Source organism: Salmo trutta, chromosome 30 (assembly GCF_901001165.1).
Source record: "Salmo trutta chromosome 30, fSalTru1.1, whole genome shotgun sequence".
NCBI classification, from domain to species: Eukaryota; Metazoa; Chordata; class Actinopteri; order Salmoniformes; family Salmonidae; genus Salmo; species Salmo trutta.
The window spans coordinates 28561775-28581296 of record NC_042986.1 but is presented as its reverse complement, the minus strand read 5'-3'; the positions used below and the strand labels follow the sequence as shown (position 1 = coordinate 28581296).

The following is a 19522-nucleotide window of genomic DNA, read 5'->3' as shown; positions in this document are numbered from 1 at the left end:
AGTGTGTGTTCTGTTTCTCCCTGCCACTCCCTGAGTGTATACGAGTGTGTGTTCTGTTTCTCCCTGCCACTCCCTGAGTGTATACGAGTGTGTGTTCTGTTTCTCCCTGCCACTCCCTGAGTGTATACGAGTGTGTGTTCTGTTTCTCCCTGCCACTCCCTGAGTGTATACGAGTGTGTGTTCTGTTTCTCCCTGCCACTCCCTGAGTGTATACGAGTGTGTGTTCTGTTTCTCCCTGCCACTCCCTGAGTGTATATGAGTGTGTGTTCTGTTTCTCCCTGCCACTCCCTGAGTGTATATGAGAGTGTGTTCTGTTTCTCCCTGCCACTCCCTGAGTGTATACGAGTGTGTGTTCTGTTTCTCCCTGCCACTCCCTGAGTGTATACGAGTGTGTGTTCTGTTTCTCCCTGCCACTCCGAGTGTATATGAGTGTGTTCTGTTTCTCCCTGCCACTCCCTGAGTGTATATGAGAGTGTGTTCTCTTTTCTCCCTGCCACTCCCTGAGTGTATATGAGAGTGTGTTCTGTTTCTCCCTGCCACTCCCTGAGTGTATATGAGTGTTCTGTTTCTCCCTGCCACTCCCTGAGTGTACATGAGTGTGTGTGTGTTCTGTTTCTCCCTGCCACTCCGAGTGTATATGCGTGTGTGTGTGTATTTGATGAATAATAGATGAGGATATAGATTGCTGAGCTCAGCTCTGCAGCTCTGGTCCACTGACCCAGTTAACACACAGGAGAGCACACACACAGTAACCATCGTCTGACCTGTCATGCACTGCCTTGTCCGCCAGTCCACCTATCAGATTCCAGCCTACCATGTTCTTACACACATCCTCCTATCAGAGCGTCATTTTAGTCTCTAAGGCCCCTTCTTATCCTAGCCCCAATACCCTTCAGGACGTGCATATATGAAGGGACCGAATAGGTGTAAGTAATATTGAAGATCAATCTCCTCTTTCTTATATCTTGCAAGTACAATATATGCACTTAGTCTGGCCTACAACGATCCTATTAAATTGATTGTTCTAGTGTAATTCTATGGCCTCACCCAGAAAGCTAGCCTTGGTTCCAATTGCTATTGCTGTCAATCATCCATCCCCGTCTTACCATTCCTGTCCTTTCATCTCTTGTCTTTTCCTCTCGCCTCACCCACTCACACGTGTGTCTTTATGTAATGTCTCAATACAGTTATGTAAAGGGCTTTAGATGTGTGTTAGATCTGACACAGGTTGAACAATAATGGAAGAATGTAATAAAGAAAGAGGAATGTTGACAGGAAATGGCTTTGGTCAGGGACACAGACCGGGCTACTCAGATCAAAGGCATTCTAGAATGTGCTCTAAGGCAGATGGTCCCAGAGGGTCTGTATACTTGTGTGTCAGGAGAGATGGAACTGAAAACAGTCTTTCCCAGAGATGGTATGCATTGCTGTTGGGATAGCACCACCTAGTGGTCACCAATGCATCGCTCAACTCCCTCTGTCTCTACATTTTTTATTTAACCTTTAACTAGGCAAGTCGGTTAAGAACAAATTCTTATTTACAATGACAGCCTAGGAACAGTGGGTTAACTGCCTTGTTCAGTGGCAGAATGACAGATTTTTACCTTGTCAGCTCGGGGATTCAATCTAGCTCGGGAATTCGACTTTCTCCCCCTCTGTCTCTTCTTCTCTCTCAATCCCCTCCCCTTCTCCCTCTCTGTCTATTCTTCTCTCTCTATCCCCTCCCCTTCTCCCTCTCTCTCTTCTGCTCTCTCTACCCATCCCCTTCTCCCTCTCTCTCTTCTGCTCTCTCTACCCCTCCCCTTCTCCCTCTCTCTTCTCTCTTGATCCCCTCCCCTTCTGTCTCTTCTGCTCTCTCTACCCCTCCCCTTCTCCCTCTCTCTTCTCTCTTGATCCCCTCCCCTTCTGTCTCTTCTGCTCTCTCTACCCCTCCCCTTCTCCCTCTCTCTTCTCTCTTGATCCCCTCCCCTTCTGTCTCTTCTGCTCTCTCTACCCCTCCCCTTCTCCCTCTCTCTTCTCTCTTGATCCCCTCCCCTTCTGTCTCTTCTGCTCTCTCTACCCCTCCCCTTCTCCCTCTCTCTTCTCTCTTGATCCCCTCCCCTTCTGTCTCGTCTTCTCTCTCTACCCCTCCCCTTCTCCCTCTGTCTTTCTCTCTTTTTTTCTCTCTCTCTCGCACACACTTTTTAAATTTCATGACCTATGAAGTAAACCAAAACCCAGCTTTATGCACTGGTACCCACAATGACCCAGCTGCTACAGTACACACCAGTCAGTCCTCCTGGCCTACCATTTGGGAAGCCCTGTGCTAGATTTCTACACTTACATTACCACTCCCAATGGTAGACTGCAGTACTGTACAGTATCTGTAGAGGGCGCTCTAGACTCACTCTGCACCCTAACTCAAATGTCCTGGCTTAGCTGGTGGTCCAGTTCACACTGTAACTGGTTGAACTGGGTAGAACTGGAATGGCTGAATCCTCCCTCCAAGCCCCCCAACAGCCCACCTACCAGGGCTAATGAAGAGGGGCCAGCCAGGTCAAGATTGGAGCACCAAGTGGGCCATCAAGGCCAGGAGAGGGGTGTTTGGGGGGGGCATATCAAACCATGTAGGGACTAAAGGTTTTTACAGATTGTCCTAGTCTCTGTGTCTTCCTGGCCATGAATAGGCTGGCAGGGTGTTGCGGACAACACACTTCCCCTGCTATATACTGTATTGTACATGGCCAGCAAGGCATTATGGGATAGCGACCCCTCTGTATCTGTGTTGCATAATCAGGATGAGACTGGTTTAAACAGGTGTAAACGGGTGTAAACAGGACCGGGTCGGGTAAATACTGACCATAACCACTAGACACGCACGCACACACACACATTTGTTTTACTATCCTTTGATTCCCTTTAAAAATCCTATATTCCCTAACCCCTAAACCTAACCCTAACCTTAACCCCAAACCTAACTCCTCAATCTCAAATTCTAACACTAAACCTAACTCCTAAGCTTAAAATAACCTTTATCCTTGTGGGGACTGGCGAAATGTCCCCACTTGTCTGAATTTTCCTTGTCTTACCATCCTTGTGAAGACAAAAACAAACACACACACACACACACACACACACACGTATGAACATGCATAACCACACACTCAACAGGACACCTTAGCTCGTACACATGGGCTGTATGTACAGGACTACTGACACACACCCATACTATAGGAAACACACAAAATCACCCCCTTGCGACAGTCACTGTAATCTATGACAAGATGTGTCTCTTTAGCACACCATAGGTAAACCTGTATGAAATTCCCTATTGGTGTGTTGAGTCAGGGTCACTACGTTCTAGTCTACCACACCCAACTGCACCGAGGCACAGTGGCTAGGCCCAAAACCATTGCTAGATGCAATCTGTGCTCTACTATGTTCAGACCAGCTGCTCAGAGCCTCCTTTATGGATCCAGTTTTTCATAGTGGGCTTTGAAAACGTATTATTCACTTCAGAAGGTCGCACCTATTCAATTCCATATCACCCGCCAGAGAATGGGACTGAGCAGTAAGCCTGTGTTTTGTTGTTGGTGGTGTTTCTCTGGTCTTGCTGTTTGGGTTGGCCATTAGAACCATGGCTGCCCCTCGTCCTTCATCATAAAGCCTCTATTAATAATCTGCCCAGTGGTTTATGTAACTCCTAGCCAGCCCATTGATGGGAGATGAGGGTCTGGGGAGCCTGTTCTCAATGGGGAGGATATTGTTTAGAGGGCCCTGAGATTGGGTCTCTTCTCCTAGGGGCTTGAGGACCAAACAAAGCTTTCACTCTTCTCCCTTTACGTAACCTCCAACACACACACACACCCATCCCGACAACTCATAACCCATCCACATGGTGGGGAGTTTATGGATCTCAGTCTACCTCTCACTCTTTTTTCTGATTGTTCTCCCTTTCCCTCACTCTCTCTCTCTTTCTCCCAATCCTTCTCTTTCGTAGTTGTCCTCTATCCCCTCCCTATCTCTATTTATTTTACATGTTCTTAATTTTTCATGTTCTTTCTGCCCTTCTTTCTTTCTCTCTTCCTTCTTCTCAGTCCAGGGCCTGTAACTGTTCTGTCTGTGTTGTCCCTGGGTTTCTCTTTCTGGCATGTTCCACCCTGGCAGCTGTTTAGGACTTGCTTCTCTCTTTGGAATCAGAATGGGGAAGATGATCATTCTAGGTTGTGGTTGTGTTTCCTGGCTGAGGGCAGTCCTCTGGATTTCACATGGCCCAGAGCCTTCTATTCTGGAAAACATAACCTTGTACTCTGGAACCCAGAGCCTTCTATTTAGAGAGCCTCTGCTAAATACTGGAAGCATCCTCTGTGGCATGACACTGTGGTGATATTATAGCCTGTGACGAATACATTTGGCTTCCTTTTCCAAATGAATGAAATCCAAATGAGTATCCAACCTAAATCAGTCAGATGATTTAATGTTTTGCTCTGGTCTATTCAAATATTATTCTAGCTCAGCTTGTCTTAACCCATACATTCTCATTCACTACGTGTGTGTCCAAATGGGTCAATGTTGTGGCTGCTGGATAAATATCCCAAAAGCCCATTAAATGAGACAGGGCTAAGGCTTATGGGAACAATGGCTAGCTATAGAATTAGGTTTTGTTTCTCCCTGGCCTGATAAACACACACTCCTACAACCTGTCGACAAAACAGTGCATTAAACACAGCTCTGTGTTTAGGGGATAATTCTACTGCAGCAGAATGATGCTGACTCAGATTTAACACTTTAACCTGTATGCAAACAAAAACCAATGATTGCTAAGTTAAACCATACAACACTATGCACAAGGACTACTTTTAACAATTTCCATTGAAAGTTTACAAAGACACATTTACTTGACCAAAAATAATATTTGGTAACAGAATGACGACACAAACAGTACAAACACAAAGTCATTCTGTTACCAAACTTTGCATCTGCACTGTTCTTCATGTGTTACCTACCATCCCACTATAAGGCCCTATTGGTTTGTGGCAGTAAACTCTCTCTTTGTCAGCAGTATCTGTATCTCGTTGCCCCAGTCTGGCTCCGGGTTGACGTTAACCAAATACACAGATCTAGGATCAGATTTCCCTCCCCCAATCGCAACCTTATCTGTTCTGGGGAATTATATCTGATTCTGTGTCAGTGGTTAGGGGAAACTTCACCCACTCCCATTCATGCAGCACCTGAGGGAGGTGTCCCATAGTGACTGCTTCAGGAGCACTGACGCTATACGCTTCACCGAGGTAACATAGCTACTCTGCCATTTATGGTAGTGCCACCAAGGAATGTCCCTAAAGAATGTCCTGTCTTGTGGATTATCTTTTGAATGCCTTTGGCTTGTTTTACAGAATGACTAAATAATTCCTGAGTCACTCAAAAGATATTCCCTGGGTTACGTTGATAGCTGCTCAAGTAGCTTGGTCTCCTAAGAGACAGAGCTGGGACTGCAACGGCACTCAATTCAGCGGTGGAGAATGTATGTGATGTCAGCTCTGAAAGCATCTGGAAACCAGTTAGGTCAGTCAGACTCTGGAACTGGTCTTTCACTGAGTGATGGATTGACACATATTAATGAGAAAAGACTAGAAAGCATTTCTGTTAGGATGTTTGTTTGATTGTTCTGTATCACGTGTATGTGATCACGTTCCTCATTGTCTTTTCATATTGTGTGTGTGTGTGTGTGTGTGTGGGGGGGGGGGGTAAAATCCCCAAAGGATAGTTAAACAAGAAAAATGATGCCTTGTGGGGACATTTCCCTCATCCCGATGAGGACAGAGACTATTTTAAGCTTAGGGGTTAGGTTTAGGGTTAGTGTTAGGGTTAGTGTAAGGGTTTAGGGTTTGGGTTAAGGTTATGGTAATTGTAAGGGTTAGGTTTATGTTAGGTGTTAGGGAAATGAGGAATTTTAATGGAAATACATTTTAGGTCTCCACGAGGATAGAAGAACATAACGAGTTGTGTGTGTGTGTGTGTGTGTGTGTGTGTGTGTGTGTGTTTGCGGGCGTAAGTATGTGTGTGTATGTATGTTTAAGTAGGCCCTTTGTACCAGGCCAGCTCACCTTGTTTGACTGAGGAGATAACACCTGTTCTGTAATGATGTTCAACAGCACTTGGGTAATTCCACGGTAACGGAATTAGGATTACAGATTTTTCCCTTTCAAGTTTATTCCAACCAAAAACCATTGATTTCAAAGTTTAACAAACCATACAACTCTATGCACTTGGACTACTTTGAACAATTTACACTGAAAATTTCACAAAAACACAACACATTTATGGGAAGAACTGTGCAGATACAAAGTTTGCTCCCCCTCAGTTTTTTATGCGACCACGTTTTACAAAAACTCCTAAATATCTGCTCAAAATGAAGATTCAAAGATGTCAGCAGAAAGAATGGGGTGTGACATGACACCTTGAGTTTAAAAAAATATATTTTAGTTATTGAACTACAGTATGTGAAGTGGATTTACATTCGGTAATGGAATTACATCATGGATCCCTGATCTGTACTTTGCAGAAATGCATAATTATGAATATCATTCTGTTCATGGTGATTTATCCTAAATGGGCACACAAAGGTAGAAATATGCAATATACTTACTTTGCATATTTGGGTATTATTCTACATACTGGCTATTACTGTAATGAGCTTCACCCCAAACAAGACCACATTTGGTTGGTCTGATCCAGACCAAATCTGAAACAATCATAGACATCTATGTTTCATAAGTTTGAACATCACAGTAAAGCACAGTAGAGTAAGGTAAAGTAGATATGTTCAGTACAGTAAGGTACAGTAAAATAGATGTGTTCAGTAGAGTATAATACAGTACATTATACTGTACTCTACTCAAATATTTCCTACTCTACTTTTCTTTACTGTACAGTTATGTTCTGTACTGTACAGTGCTGTCCAAACTTGATAAACATTGTTGTCTATGATTGGTTAAGATTTGGCTCTGCCAGGGCGGACTGACCAAATTTCAACTATCACTTCAACGTCCATGGACGTGCTGGGAGAGGTGACATTAATTGGAGAGAGAAGATAGAGAAAGAGTGGGAGAGAGAGATGGAGGGGTTTTCTAGACTGTTGTCACACCCTTGCTTTGACCACCAGACGACAGAAAGAGAAAGAAAACAGTTATGAGCTGGACATAACAGTATGCCAGTGGAAAGGAGGACAGTAGCAGGTGACCCTATGAGCTGAACATAACAGTATGCCAGTGGAAAGGAGGACAGTAGCAGGTGACACTATGAGCTGAACATAACAGTATGCCAGTGGAAAGGAGGACAGTAGCAGGTGACCCTATGAGCTGAACATAACAGTATGCCAGTGGAAAGGAGGACAGTAGCAGGTGACCCTATGAGCTGAACATAACAGTATGCCAGTGGAAAGGAGGACAGTAGCAGGTGAAACAACTGTGGTTTGTGACTACTATGATTTCCTGTTGTAGCCAATTTAACTGCAGTAATTTTCTGTAATTCCGTTATCGATTTGGTTAGAGTTTTAATCACTTAATTCATAAACAAATCTGATATCAGTAAAAACACTACAACTATTTGGCAGGTCTACCTTTACTGTTGAGTTCTGTGAACTTTCCTTATCCTCGCTCCACATGAGGGAGAGAAATTTGAAAATATCTTAAATATATGTGGGTATTTGGTAACGGAATTACAAGGCACAAGGCAAAGTTTCTTAAATTTACAGAAGGCAAATAGTTTCTCCAAAACAAAGTGTAAGTGTTGATATTAGTTGGCAGGGGTCTTCAACATTTGTGTTTTGATATATTTCTAATACCTTTTTAAGACTTTTTCTGGTAGATGTTTTATAAGACCCCTTTTCCATCTGTTTGACCAGAAATCAAATGTATTTATAAAGCCCTTCTTACATCAGCTGATATCTCAAAGTGATGTACAGAAACCCAGCCTGAAACCCCAAACAGCAAGCAATGCAGGTGTAGAAGCACGGTGGCAAGGAAAAACTCCCTAGAAAGGCCAGAACCTAGGAAGAAACCTAGAGAGGAACCAGGCTATGAGGGGTGGCCAGTCCTCTTCTGGCTGTGCCGGGTAGAGATTATAACAGAACATGGCCAAGATGTTCAAATGTTCATAAATGACCAGCATGGTCAAATAATAATAATCACAGTAGTTGTCGAGGGTGCAACAGGTCAGCACCTCAGGAGTAAATGTCAGTTGGCTTTTCATAGCCGATCATTGAGAGTAACTCTACCGCTCCTGCTGTCTCTAGAGAGTTCAAAGCATTTGCTTATTCCACATTTTTAGGGTGGAAATTGTTGAAAAATGTATATGCCTTAATAAAAAAGTCAAACAAATAAACTCTTATCTTTCATTTGACACCCAATGTGACATGCTCCTATAAACTTCACATGTTGGTGCTCATGGGTCCTTTTACTTGTAAATGTACCACTTCAGAGACTTGAATGAATGGTCATCGTTGACAGTGGATAGCAGATAAAGAGAATATTGCTTTAGTGATGGGCAGTTTAACAATAGGCCTTTCTGTGTCTTTGGTAATAGTGAGGGGGGTTGATATCTAAAGCCTGCAAGCAGCCATGTGCCCACTTTCATTCATTACACAACACACACACACACACACACACACACACACACACACACACACACACACACACACACACACACACACACACACACACACACACACACACACACACTCCCAGAACCCTCAGAATAACTGAGGCCTACTCTTATGTAAGCTGCCATTCCCCTAAACTCTAGCCTCTCTCTCTCTCTCTCTGGATGTGGGTCCCTCCCATTCCCTCCCTTCCTCCCTTCCTCCCTCCCCACAGTCCCTCATTAAAGCCTTTTATTCATCCCTCTGCCCTCCCTTCTCCTTCTCTCTCCATCCTCCTCTCCCTCCCTGAATTCATTTCTGTACAGAGGCTCTTTGGCAGCCCTCCACCTGCTTTACCCCCCTACGTGCCCCGCTTCGCTTCTCCCCCTAATTGGTTGTGAGCAATTGGTATACAAACACACACACACTTCTGCATTATGGTCTTGTTGGTCATATGACTGTATAATCTGAAAAGGGGTTTATGGTGTAGCTGTTTCTCAGCAAAACTGATTCTGTTTCCTCGGATAGAAAACCTAGTCAGCCTTAACCAAATGAACAACAGTGGTTTTGTTTAGGACTGTGACATCATGTTTTCTACAGTATGTGGAATGTGGATGTGTGGTGAGTGACATCAGGCCCAGTGGCAGTAGCCAGTAGGAACAGAGATGAGATCATAGGCTTCTGATGCAAGGCTAATTGGGATTTCAGGCAGATGATTCGCTAAGAGATGTGTTAAAATGAAAGCAGGGCATTCTGGCTGTGAGAGTTGATTGGCTGAGAGTTTAGTTTAATCAAAGCTCATTGGTCGTTGTATGCAGGCTATGTGAGGTAGTTGTTTTCAGTGTGCTTGCCGTCAGTGCTCATTGGCTGTGACATTGAAGCTGTGGAAGATAATTGGCTCAGGCTTGACTGTTTGTTTCTACCCTTATGAGATGTTTTCTCCATCAGATAGCCAACTGCGGAATTTCACTGGCCCAAAAACTGTGTCAGAATGAAATACTTTCCCTCTTCCCCCCTTCCCTGTTCACTCGCTCACCCTCTCGCTTCCCTCTCTCCCTCCCTCTTGTTCTTTCGCTCACACACACTGACAGCTCCTGGAGGGCTCTTTTCTCCTCCCTGCTCCCTCGATCCCCTCACATCCGTCCTCAGGGTCTGTCTTTCTCTCTTTTTCTCCCTCAGTAGATTTTACACCCTGTGGACTGTGAAAACTTAACCCTGCGTTCAAACTGCAGTCAACTCTTCCTTCAGTTAACCCTACGTTCAATCTTCTGTCAGTCCTTCCTTCGGTTAACCCTGCGTTCAAACTGCAGTCAACTTTATTCAGTTCAACTGTCACTTCTTGTCATTCCGAGCCTTCATCAGGACCACCCGACGCTGCGAGGAGTACTTGTTCTTCCAGGAGCGCTGTGCCCTGTGGTGTTGTGTTCGCTGAAGCATGTGTGTGTGTGCTCCATAGGCTTGGCGTTAGCTGGACTTTCTCTCCTCTCTGTAGGGTGTGTGATCAGTGAAGCATGGATTCAGCAGAGCTGCTGCTCTATCATTCTCTCAGGCTGCCAGCGGGACAGGCTGATAGCAGGGCAGGCTGATAGCAGGGTCTCCTAGGGCTGTGGACTCCGTGGTGACTGTGGTCTCTGGATTTTGGTCTCTGTCTGAAAGTGGGGTCTGGTGTTGGATGGGCTGGTTGAACAGTGGACTCTGCTTCTGAAGAAGGCCCTGTGCTGGACAGTGACTCTGCCTCAGTGGATCAGCCTTGATACATTCCTTTGTCTTCTACAGTGGTTATTCACAGACTTTGTCTAGTGGACCTTAGACCCTCTTTCTTTATTTCCTGTGTGAAGTGGACTTTGTTCCAAGAGGACCAGTCAGTGAGTCTGTCCAATGTGATGAGAACACCCTTAGCTCAGTACTCCTCCTCCTGGCTGTGGCCATCTCCTATGGGCCAGACTGATGCCTCCCTTCCCTCTGAGGTGTCGATGAGGCTGTGTGAGGCTCCATGCATCCCCCCATCATGGAGGTCATCTTCAACCTGATAACTGCTGACCCTTCTCCACCTCCCTCCCCCACAACCGTGAGTCTCCACCTGTATACAGCGTGTGCCTGTGTGTGTGTTCATCTATGTTGGACTTCACAGCATGTGCACATACATCTTTAAATGTTGTCGTTCGTTATATATGCATGTGTTCACATCCATGTGGGTATCCCTCCAAATACAGCGTCTATGAGTGCTAATGTGTAAAAAATTTGTCAAAATGCCCTTGCATTAGATGAACCAGTACATACCCATGTTGAAATCCTAACAGCACATTTGATTTAAAAGCTGTGAGTTGCGGTAGAGACCAGAGGCCTGTACTGAGAGGCTTTGAGAGGACGTCATGGGGACTGAAAGCCTGTGTTGTGATGGCTGGGCTGGGGAAAGCCATAACGTTTCAACAGGCTCCCAGTTTAGTTTAGTCTTGTGTGTTTTTTTCCTGATGGAAGTGGACACAACAGGCTTTTCTCCCAGACCCTCTGAATTCCTCCACACAACAAAAGTTAGCTGCTGGCGAGCTTGGTGTGTGTGTGTGTGTGTGTGTGTGTGTGTGTGTGTGTGTGTGTGTGTGTGTGTGTGTGTAAATCACTGCATGCCCAGCGTCACACAGAGTTATGTAATTGTCCCTAGCTATTGAATGGACCTCATTGTTGTCCGATTGGAACCCCTTAAAGGCACAAAAAAACGGATTTCCATTAAAAACTGGCCTTCCTCAATATCAGAGCTGCTTAATATGGCAGAGCTGGGTGGGAACTGAGACCATCAGGAAAGAAGAGGTGAGGAGGAAAAAGGGAAGAAAAGAGCGTATAAATTTGGAAGAAGAGCAGAAGAGGGGTGAAGAGAGGAGAAGGGAAGAGAGGAGGAGAGTCATGAAGACTGGGGGAGTAGAGAACAGGAGAGGAGAGGCATTGGGAACTTGTGTTGATGAGTTTGGCTTGCACTGCCCTAGAGAGGGGAATTCCAGATCCTTAGCCCAATACAGTGTCTCCCAGTCTGCCAACTCATAGTGAGCTATGCAGTAAGATCTCCCTAGTCCTAGAATAGCCCTACACTGTAAGGTCTGCTGTGTACATTCTACTGCCAAATCATTTATTAAGATCATTTTGACATGGAACACTCACATGCTCTGATGTTCTAGCTAGGCATAATTCAGGTGTCCAGAGGTCTTGGCACACTCACACACTCATTCACTCTCACACACACACACACACACACACACACACACACCAGTCTTGTCACTCAAATCAGTCCTATCAGATCTGTGATCTCTCTGAGTCAAGAGTAGACCCACATTCACAGAACATGGACAAACTTTCCTTAATCTGTGAAGGTTTCATTGAAACATATTGTATCTTGTCAATTTTCGAGAAAGAAAGCCGGTATGACAGAGGTCTAGTGAATAGTGTTCTTGTGAATCCAATGCGTCTCTGTAACTCTTTTGGGCTGTTTACAAGAACAGTTAGGAGGACGGAGTTTATTTGTTGTGTGGTGTTTGGTGTCATCACTGAGTGATCAAGTTTCAGCTGGATGAATCATACTGTAATTAAAGATGGGTTTCTATGGCAACTAATTTGACAGGGTTATCAGATGCAAACATGTTGAATGAAGAAGTGCCAGAATTTCTCATTAGCACACACGAACATATGGACATTAAAATGACCAAATATGCGAAGCAAGGCTAAAGAACGTGGAAATGTAATGTGAGGTAAAGACCACCCTCAAGACTAGATCAGTATAAAAGACCACAGGCCTCATTTATCAACCGTGCGTAGGCTCAAACCTGTGCGGAAACTATTTCCACAAAGTGTGACAATTATCAATATGAATGTTTGCTAGAGAGTGTGCGTAAATTTACTCAAATCCATGACTATGCGTAGGCACAGTGCCAAGTGGTGGGAAAGGGAACCGCTTGTCAAACTTACCCTAGTGAATGGGGAAAATAGATGTTGAAATTGTGTGTAATTGTCAGAGTAATATAGTGAATAGTGCTCTTGTGAATATATGAATATATATATATTTTTTTTCAATGATTTCATTGTGATTTCATGCAACATATATTGACAGGTTATATCATTTCATTTGACCATTTCTGTGAATTTGTTACAATAATAATCCATATGAAGTGCAGTAATTTGTTAAATTAGAGGCACGTGTGAAAGTGAAACCATTTAAATACTATAAAAGACTGAGATAATGGGAAATCAAATGAGATGAGATGGCTGATCTTGCTCTGTTGAAAGATTTGGCATTTAACAGAGATGGTTGATCTTGCTCTGTTTTGGAGACAGGTGGGACTCTTTTTGCAGAAGGTACAGATTGGCTCATCAGATATCATTCTCCAAAACCAATTTTCCAGGATTTTTGTGAGGATTTAAGACCTACTTTAGAAAGGCACATGTCATTCCGGTGCACATCCAAGTGCTGTCAACCATCAGGTTTTTGGAAAAGGGCACTTTGATCGGCATCTCACAGCCCTCGATAAGCCAATGTTTTGGATGCAATCATCAGCAAAATTAACAGTTACATACAATTTCAATACACCATTGCACAACAGGTTGAAGTCGAGTTTTTCTTTGCCATTCATGGGTTCCCAAATACAAATGGAGCAATGCTAGGTTATGTGATGCTCAAAAGACACTGAATGTGGTGGTCAGGTGGAACACACGACTCGTTCATCCTGCAGAACAGCAATGATGGCCTATAGGCCTCCACTCTTAGAAAAAAGGAGCTATCTAGAACCTAAAAGGGTTCTTTGGCTGTCCCCATAGGACAACCATTTGAAGAACACTATTTGGTTCCAAGTAGAACACTTCAGGTTCCAGGTAGAATCCTTTTTGGTTCCATTTCTACAGGGGGTTCTACCTGGAACTAAAAAGGGTTCTACATGGAGCCAAAAAAGGTTATTCTATGGGGACAGCCGAAGAAACCTTTTGGAATCCTTTTTTCTAAGTGTACAGGAGGGAGTTGTTGAGGATGGATGGCTTATTGGTGAGTGTTGCCTACTCATTTGAGGTATATTTACCATTGCTAAAGCAACTTGAATTGTCCTAAAGGTCCTCTCTTTGTAGCTATGTTTTATTTTTACTGGTCAAGCCACAACTGAGCGAGCCAAATAAAACCTTTTGGTTGGATTCAATCTCTGACACTAGCACCTCTTTAAGTCTCTGAAAAGTTTTTTTTCTTCGCTTTTTTTGGTTGCACCATTGTATTTCATGGTATGGTGTTGTATATTCCCACAGCCTTTAAAGGGATGATTTTGACCATATATGGTTAATTAGAGGTGTTTTGGAATTAAAATAGTCAAGGTTGTGGACAAGAACTGAGGCTGAGAACCAATGATAAATATCAATTGTTATCTCCTACTGGTGTGCGTATGATGCTTGTAGGATTGTTTAATTAATCACACCTTTTCATTGTGTACAAATGTTCTAAATTCCATTTGTAAGTAGTATTTTAGAATACGCAATATTGATAAATGAGGCCCCAGATGAGTAAATATCTGACATGGGGTGGATCTGGAGATGGACTCTCCCGTCTGCGTCTCTCTGTTGGCTGGGCTCCCCGCTTGTGCCATCAAACCCTTGCAACTTATCCAGAACGCCGCAGGCAGCCTGGTGTTCAACCTTCCTCAAGACCCTGTTGCTTACTTACAGAGCAGCAAGGGGAACTGCCCCTCCCTACCGTCAGGCTATGCTCAAACACATCATCCCAACCCGGGTACTCTGTTCTGCCACCTCTGGTCTCTTGACCGCCCCACCCCTATGGGTGTTCAGCTCCTACTTAGCTTAGTCAAAGGTGTGATATGTGGTTGTCCCACCTAGTTATCTTTAGATGGAATGCACTAATTGTAAGTCACTCTGGATAAGAGCGTCTGCTAAATGACTAAGATGTAAATGACCCAGAAGCCATTAGGGGTCTTTCCTGGTGTCCATCAGGCAGGTCAACCAGATACTAATGAGATTAGTGTTCATCTGTGGGGCGGGGGTCCACCCAAACCTTCCCCCAGCCTCCCTAACAGGGTGTGCCTGTTTGTCCCAGGGACTGGTTGGTTGTGTAACAGCTACTGATCCAGGCAAAGCCGGTTAGCACCCTAAGAAACCAGGACTGGCTTATCAAGATCCACCACAGGCCTGGGAAATGTCATAATCCTACACACACACACACACACGCTTACAACACTAATGTTTATAAAACACACACCGCACGCGGTAGGACCACATACCGACCCCGCAGGTCAGGATCGTCTCTTACAGTAAGTGTTTCACTGGTGGGGTCATCCTCCTGTTATAGAAGTAGTCCTCTCATCTTTCCTCTGCCCTGTCTCACCTCTCCTCTCATCGCCAATTACTCTTCTCCTTTCTGTATTCCCCTTCTCAAACCTCCCCCTGTTACATTTATCTACACAAAGACACATTCCTATCAACATTTCTGATTCCGATCTGTGATGTGGTGGGTTCTGGGAGATTGAATTTAAGCATGTTTAGTTGAAGTCTAGATGTGTAGAGAAAGTGATTCAGGTGTAGATCTTGCATAATCATGTGAATGTGAAATCCTTATTAAGATATGGATATGAAGTTGGGTTTCCTTCTGTTATGTTTAGCACTGGGTCATGAGGCTTGAATAAATATCAGTCATGTATATTTAGAATAAACAGTATTACAGCATGACTTTGGCCAACTTTACACCTGGGCTTAAACTGTTTGGAATGTCAACATTGTTGACCTAGAATGAAGCCACATGACTAGTCTCTCTATCTCTCTATCTCTCTATCTCTCTATCTCTCTCTCTCTCTCTCTCTCTCTCTCTCTCTCTCGCTCTCGCTCTCGCTCTCGCTCGCTCTCTCTCGCTCTCTCTGTGTGTGTATATGTATATATATATTTATATATATATATTATTTATATATATATATATTATATATATTATATATATATATATATATATATATATATAATATTTTTAGCAGTCAGGTCATTGAGTGTGGGTTTGAGCGTTAGGGTAATTAAGAGTTTTACCTTAGTTACTGTACAATGTTTCATTTCCACTGAGAGCCTGGGGGTATCCTGTGTTCTCTCCTTGGGTTTCCCTCACAATCTCACATGCAGTGAAGGTACAATGATCTTCTGGGGTCAGCTTACTGTATGCTCTGATAAGTGTGATACATGCACTAAACTTGAGCCTGCAGATGGCCAGAGACATTACACACTCTTAGAAAAAAAGATGCTATCAAGAACATTAAAGGGTTCTTTGGCTGTACCCATAAGTGAACCCTTTGAAAACCCTTTTTGGTTGCAGGTACAACCCTTTTGGGTTCCACTTAGAACCCCTTTTACAGAGGGTTCTACATGGAACCAAACAGGGTTCTATCTGGAACCCAAAAGGGTTTTCCTATGGGGACAGCGGAAGAACCCTTTTGGAACCCTTTTTTCTAAGAGTGCAGATAATGCACGTGAAATGGTAACTGCAATTCACTTAGATTTTTGCACTTACCCACTTACTGGTATGTGCACTGATAAGGATTCGACTTATGGCTGACGAGATAGTTAGGCCATGGGTACAGGGAATAAATAGGTCCAATGTATCACAAACATACTCTATATCATGTACAGTATATGATATTGGAACATATGATGCAGTCAGGGATTAACTTTGCACGATAATCTGAACTGTATGTGCTGTGTGCATGTGTACTGTATACAGACAGAGATATACTCCATCTAGGTGTAACAGTAAGGTGTGCTCGTCACAGTTGTTTAGAGTGAGTATATTTTCTCTGTGGCCAAGTACATCTATCTAGCTCTCTCTTTCTCTCTTTCGCTCTCTTTCTCTCTCTCCCTTCCTTCCGCTCTCTGAGGAGATGTTGGCTCAGACTCGGATCATATCTAAATGACTGAACTTCACACTCCAGATTAGTTTCATAACCTTTTACCCCTAGCTTCTGTGGATCAGATGGAACACTGTCACTATGGTAATGTGTTCTGAGTTGGTGTGGATCTCTAGGGCATTTGGAGGAATCTGCTTTTATAAAGCCCTTATTAGAGTCTGTCGTCCCTTCTAGCTCATAAATTGTTTATCAAGATAAAATGTAGGTCATACTCTCAGATAGAAGAGATGGGAATTATGGAATAACGACAGATTATCATGCTCCTCTTGCTGGTGTGTGTGTGTGTGTGTGTGTGTGTGTGTGAGAGAGAGAGAGAGCCCCGTGCGTTCTTGCATCTGTACCACCTATATAGTCTTGCTTAGTGTGCATTTTTGGCCAGGTTTATGGGAGTGGATGGATTACTCCTGTGCCAGTCTGTGAGTGTCTCTGAGCTCCTCCTTATCACAGGGAAGCTTGTATCTCTGCGTTGCTTTGCAAGGAACTCTAGGTTCACTGGGATCAGCTGACTCAACCATTGCTTGGCCTCGCTCCTTTATCTATCTCACAGTTAGAGGCCAGATAGTTATTTTAGTGGGCCGTTTCCAAGGCCACAATTAACCCGTGTCATCATGTCTTTGATCTCACTTCTGCAGTTAAAGATATGTAGCCTAGTCTTATCATTGATGACGCACTAGTAGCCTATTGTATGGGGGGGCACTGTAATGAGAGGTATATGATAAGCTTGGGCCTCATGATCATATTCCAGGTGGCTGAGAATGATGAGTGGAGTAGTTGGTGAGATGCAGCAGTGACCATGATGTAGCGTCAATAGTGTTCATAATGGATATTGGACAAAGCGATCTAGATAAAGGCCTATGGATTCTCACCAGAACACATCATGTAAGTATATGCGTTATTGTAATATTGACTTGTAAAATACCCCTACCCAGTAGTAGATATGTGGTGCCAGTCAAATGCGTTAAATGTAACATTCGATGCCGTTGCTGCCCTACTCTACGCACACGGCAGAAAAGCGTTCTCTGATTCATATCCTTGTCAGTCGGTGGCGTGACTCAATTGGGACTTTTCACTTCAGCTCAGGGCCGGCTCAAGGCATAAGCGACAATAAGCTTAGGAACTCAGTCGGGGTCTCAACTTACTGTTGAGAGTTAGAATAGTAGAATAGACAAGGTGCAAGTTCAAAATGTGGTTGTGCATCAGCAGTTTTTCTCTTGCTCTTTCAGTCACTGACAATCACTCAATTAGCCATGTCAGCTAACCATTTTTACATTGGTAAGTTAGTCTAGCCAGTTATCTAAACTTGTAGTAATCATGGCCGAATACTGAGCAGGCACGCATGGCATGTGCCCAGGGGCCTTGACCTCCAGGGGGCTCTCATTGATTTTGTAAGTCACACTCACTCAGATATCATTAACATGGCATAAGTCATTGCAAAAGGGTTAGAATTAGCTTTAAAACTGCAAAAGATTATTTTTGCCCCATGGCAAAATGAGTAGAATTGCTGTCCTCCTAATAACATGCTTGTTTTCTTCTTGGGCCATTAAGTACTCATCATAAGATTTGTAATTGGTTTAGTTACCTATCTGAGTAATCAGGGATCATCAACTAGATTCAGTTGCTCGTTGATTTTTTTCTTGGCCTGAGGGCCAGCAAATAATTTGTAGACTGCAGATTGACTGCAAGAAGCCCAAACAGATATAATATTTGACAAAAACATAATCATTTCAAATCTTGCTTACATTTGTATATGATCACATATATCTTTCACTATTATGTGTGGGAAAATTTGGAACAGATTTCCTAAATGGAAATCACTTGGAGCTGATTTGCTGGTGTTTTTTATGACCAACTATTATTATTATTGTTATTATAATTATTATTTTCAGAAAACTTGGGGGGGGGCCAAATAAAATCTTTGCCAGTTGGGGAACCCTGACTTTCAGTAGAGGCTCAGTGAGACTGATCCTCTGACACATCACAGTTCAGCTGTCACGAGTCACTTCCAATTCCCACCACTGGTGATTCATGGTAGCCGTAACATCTGTTAAAATGAAAAATGCACTTGGCATCTGAAATGCACCCGATCAAAGGCATGGGCATCAACGTCACTCCACAGGGGGCTTTTTCACACGTTGTTGTGTGTGTGTGCGTTTGTGCGGCATATCTGAAGATGTCAGCCTGGTTGAGCTTGCACCGCTGACACCTCTCTTCAGCGGCAGCTTGGCACAGAGAGAGAGGCAGAAGTGTGACAGGCAGAGATTTGATACAATCTCATTTCCACACCCAGCCATTTGTGCATTGTTTTGCCTTCTGCACTCTGTTTGTCAGTTTCTCCTCCTCTGAGATAATGACTGTTTTATCTACTGTTTTCAGAATGGAATGATTAAACCCAGATTAAATTGGGTTTTTATATAAATACTTATAACACCAGGGGCTTGTTTCTGTAAATGTAAAGGTCAAAAAGCTTTTGAACAGGTCGGATTTTATTTTCCTTTTCCCCTTTTTTGGAGAACATCCTATGTTCCATTTTTTTTCTGTGCAACAATTTGCATTGTGCAAGTGTTGTCTTTGCCCTTGAGATTGAGCAATCAATCTTCCGCAAACTGATGTTGAGGATATGATTAATATTCTAATGTGACAGTGAAAAAGAGAATCTTGAGAAAGAAACGAATATTAAAGCTAAACTAGGATACTGTGTTCAAATGAGGAATGCATATTTTCCCCCCTCATAGCCATTCATATTTATCTTGAGACATAAAATCCTTTTGTTCAGCTCAAACATTTAAACATTTTTCTCTCTATGCACCTGAATTTACCAAGTTGCTTGATATAAATAAACATGAACAATCGATCTATGTCGCTGACTAAAGTACTGTTTTTGAACACTATCATCGGGACACGAGTGGTTAACGGTTGACGTTTGAGCACCTCTTGCACTTGTCTCGAGGCGGGATTGGAGGATGATGTCACCTCTGTCGCGCGGAGGGAGGGA

The 19522-nt window shown here is 43.5% G+C and overlaps 1 protein-coding gene across 13 annotated transcripts in view; it reads left to right on the top strand.

The window, feature by feature from the left end:
* LOC115168427 (transmembrane and coiled-coil domains protein 1) overlaps nt 1-19522 on the top strand; it is a 105605-nt gene that overhangs the window by 64918 nt on the left and 21165 nt on the right. The window contains exon 1 of one of the 13 annotated variants that reach the window (XM_029723699.1): nt 9673-10688. The exons of 11 other annotated variants lie outside the window; for them this stretch is intronic. In XM_029723699.1, the coding sequence (XP_029579559.1) occupies nt 10614-10688 (75 nt within the window). In that variant the 5' untranslated portion in view covers nt 9673-10613. Of the gene's footprint in view, nt 1-9672; nt 10689-17257; nt 17410-19522 lie in introns of those variants that run through there. One more of the 13 variants, XM_029723700.1, reaches the window with a different exon arrangement.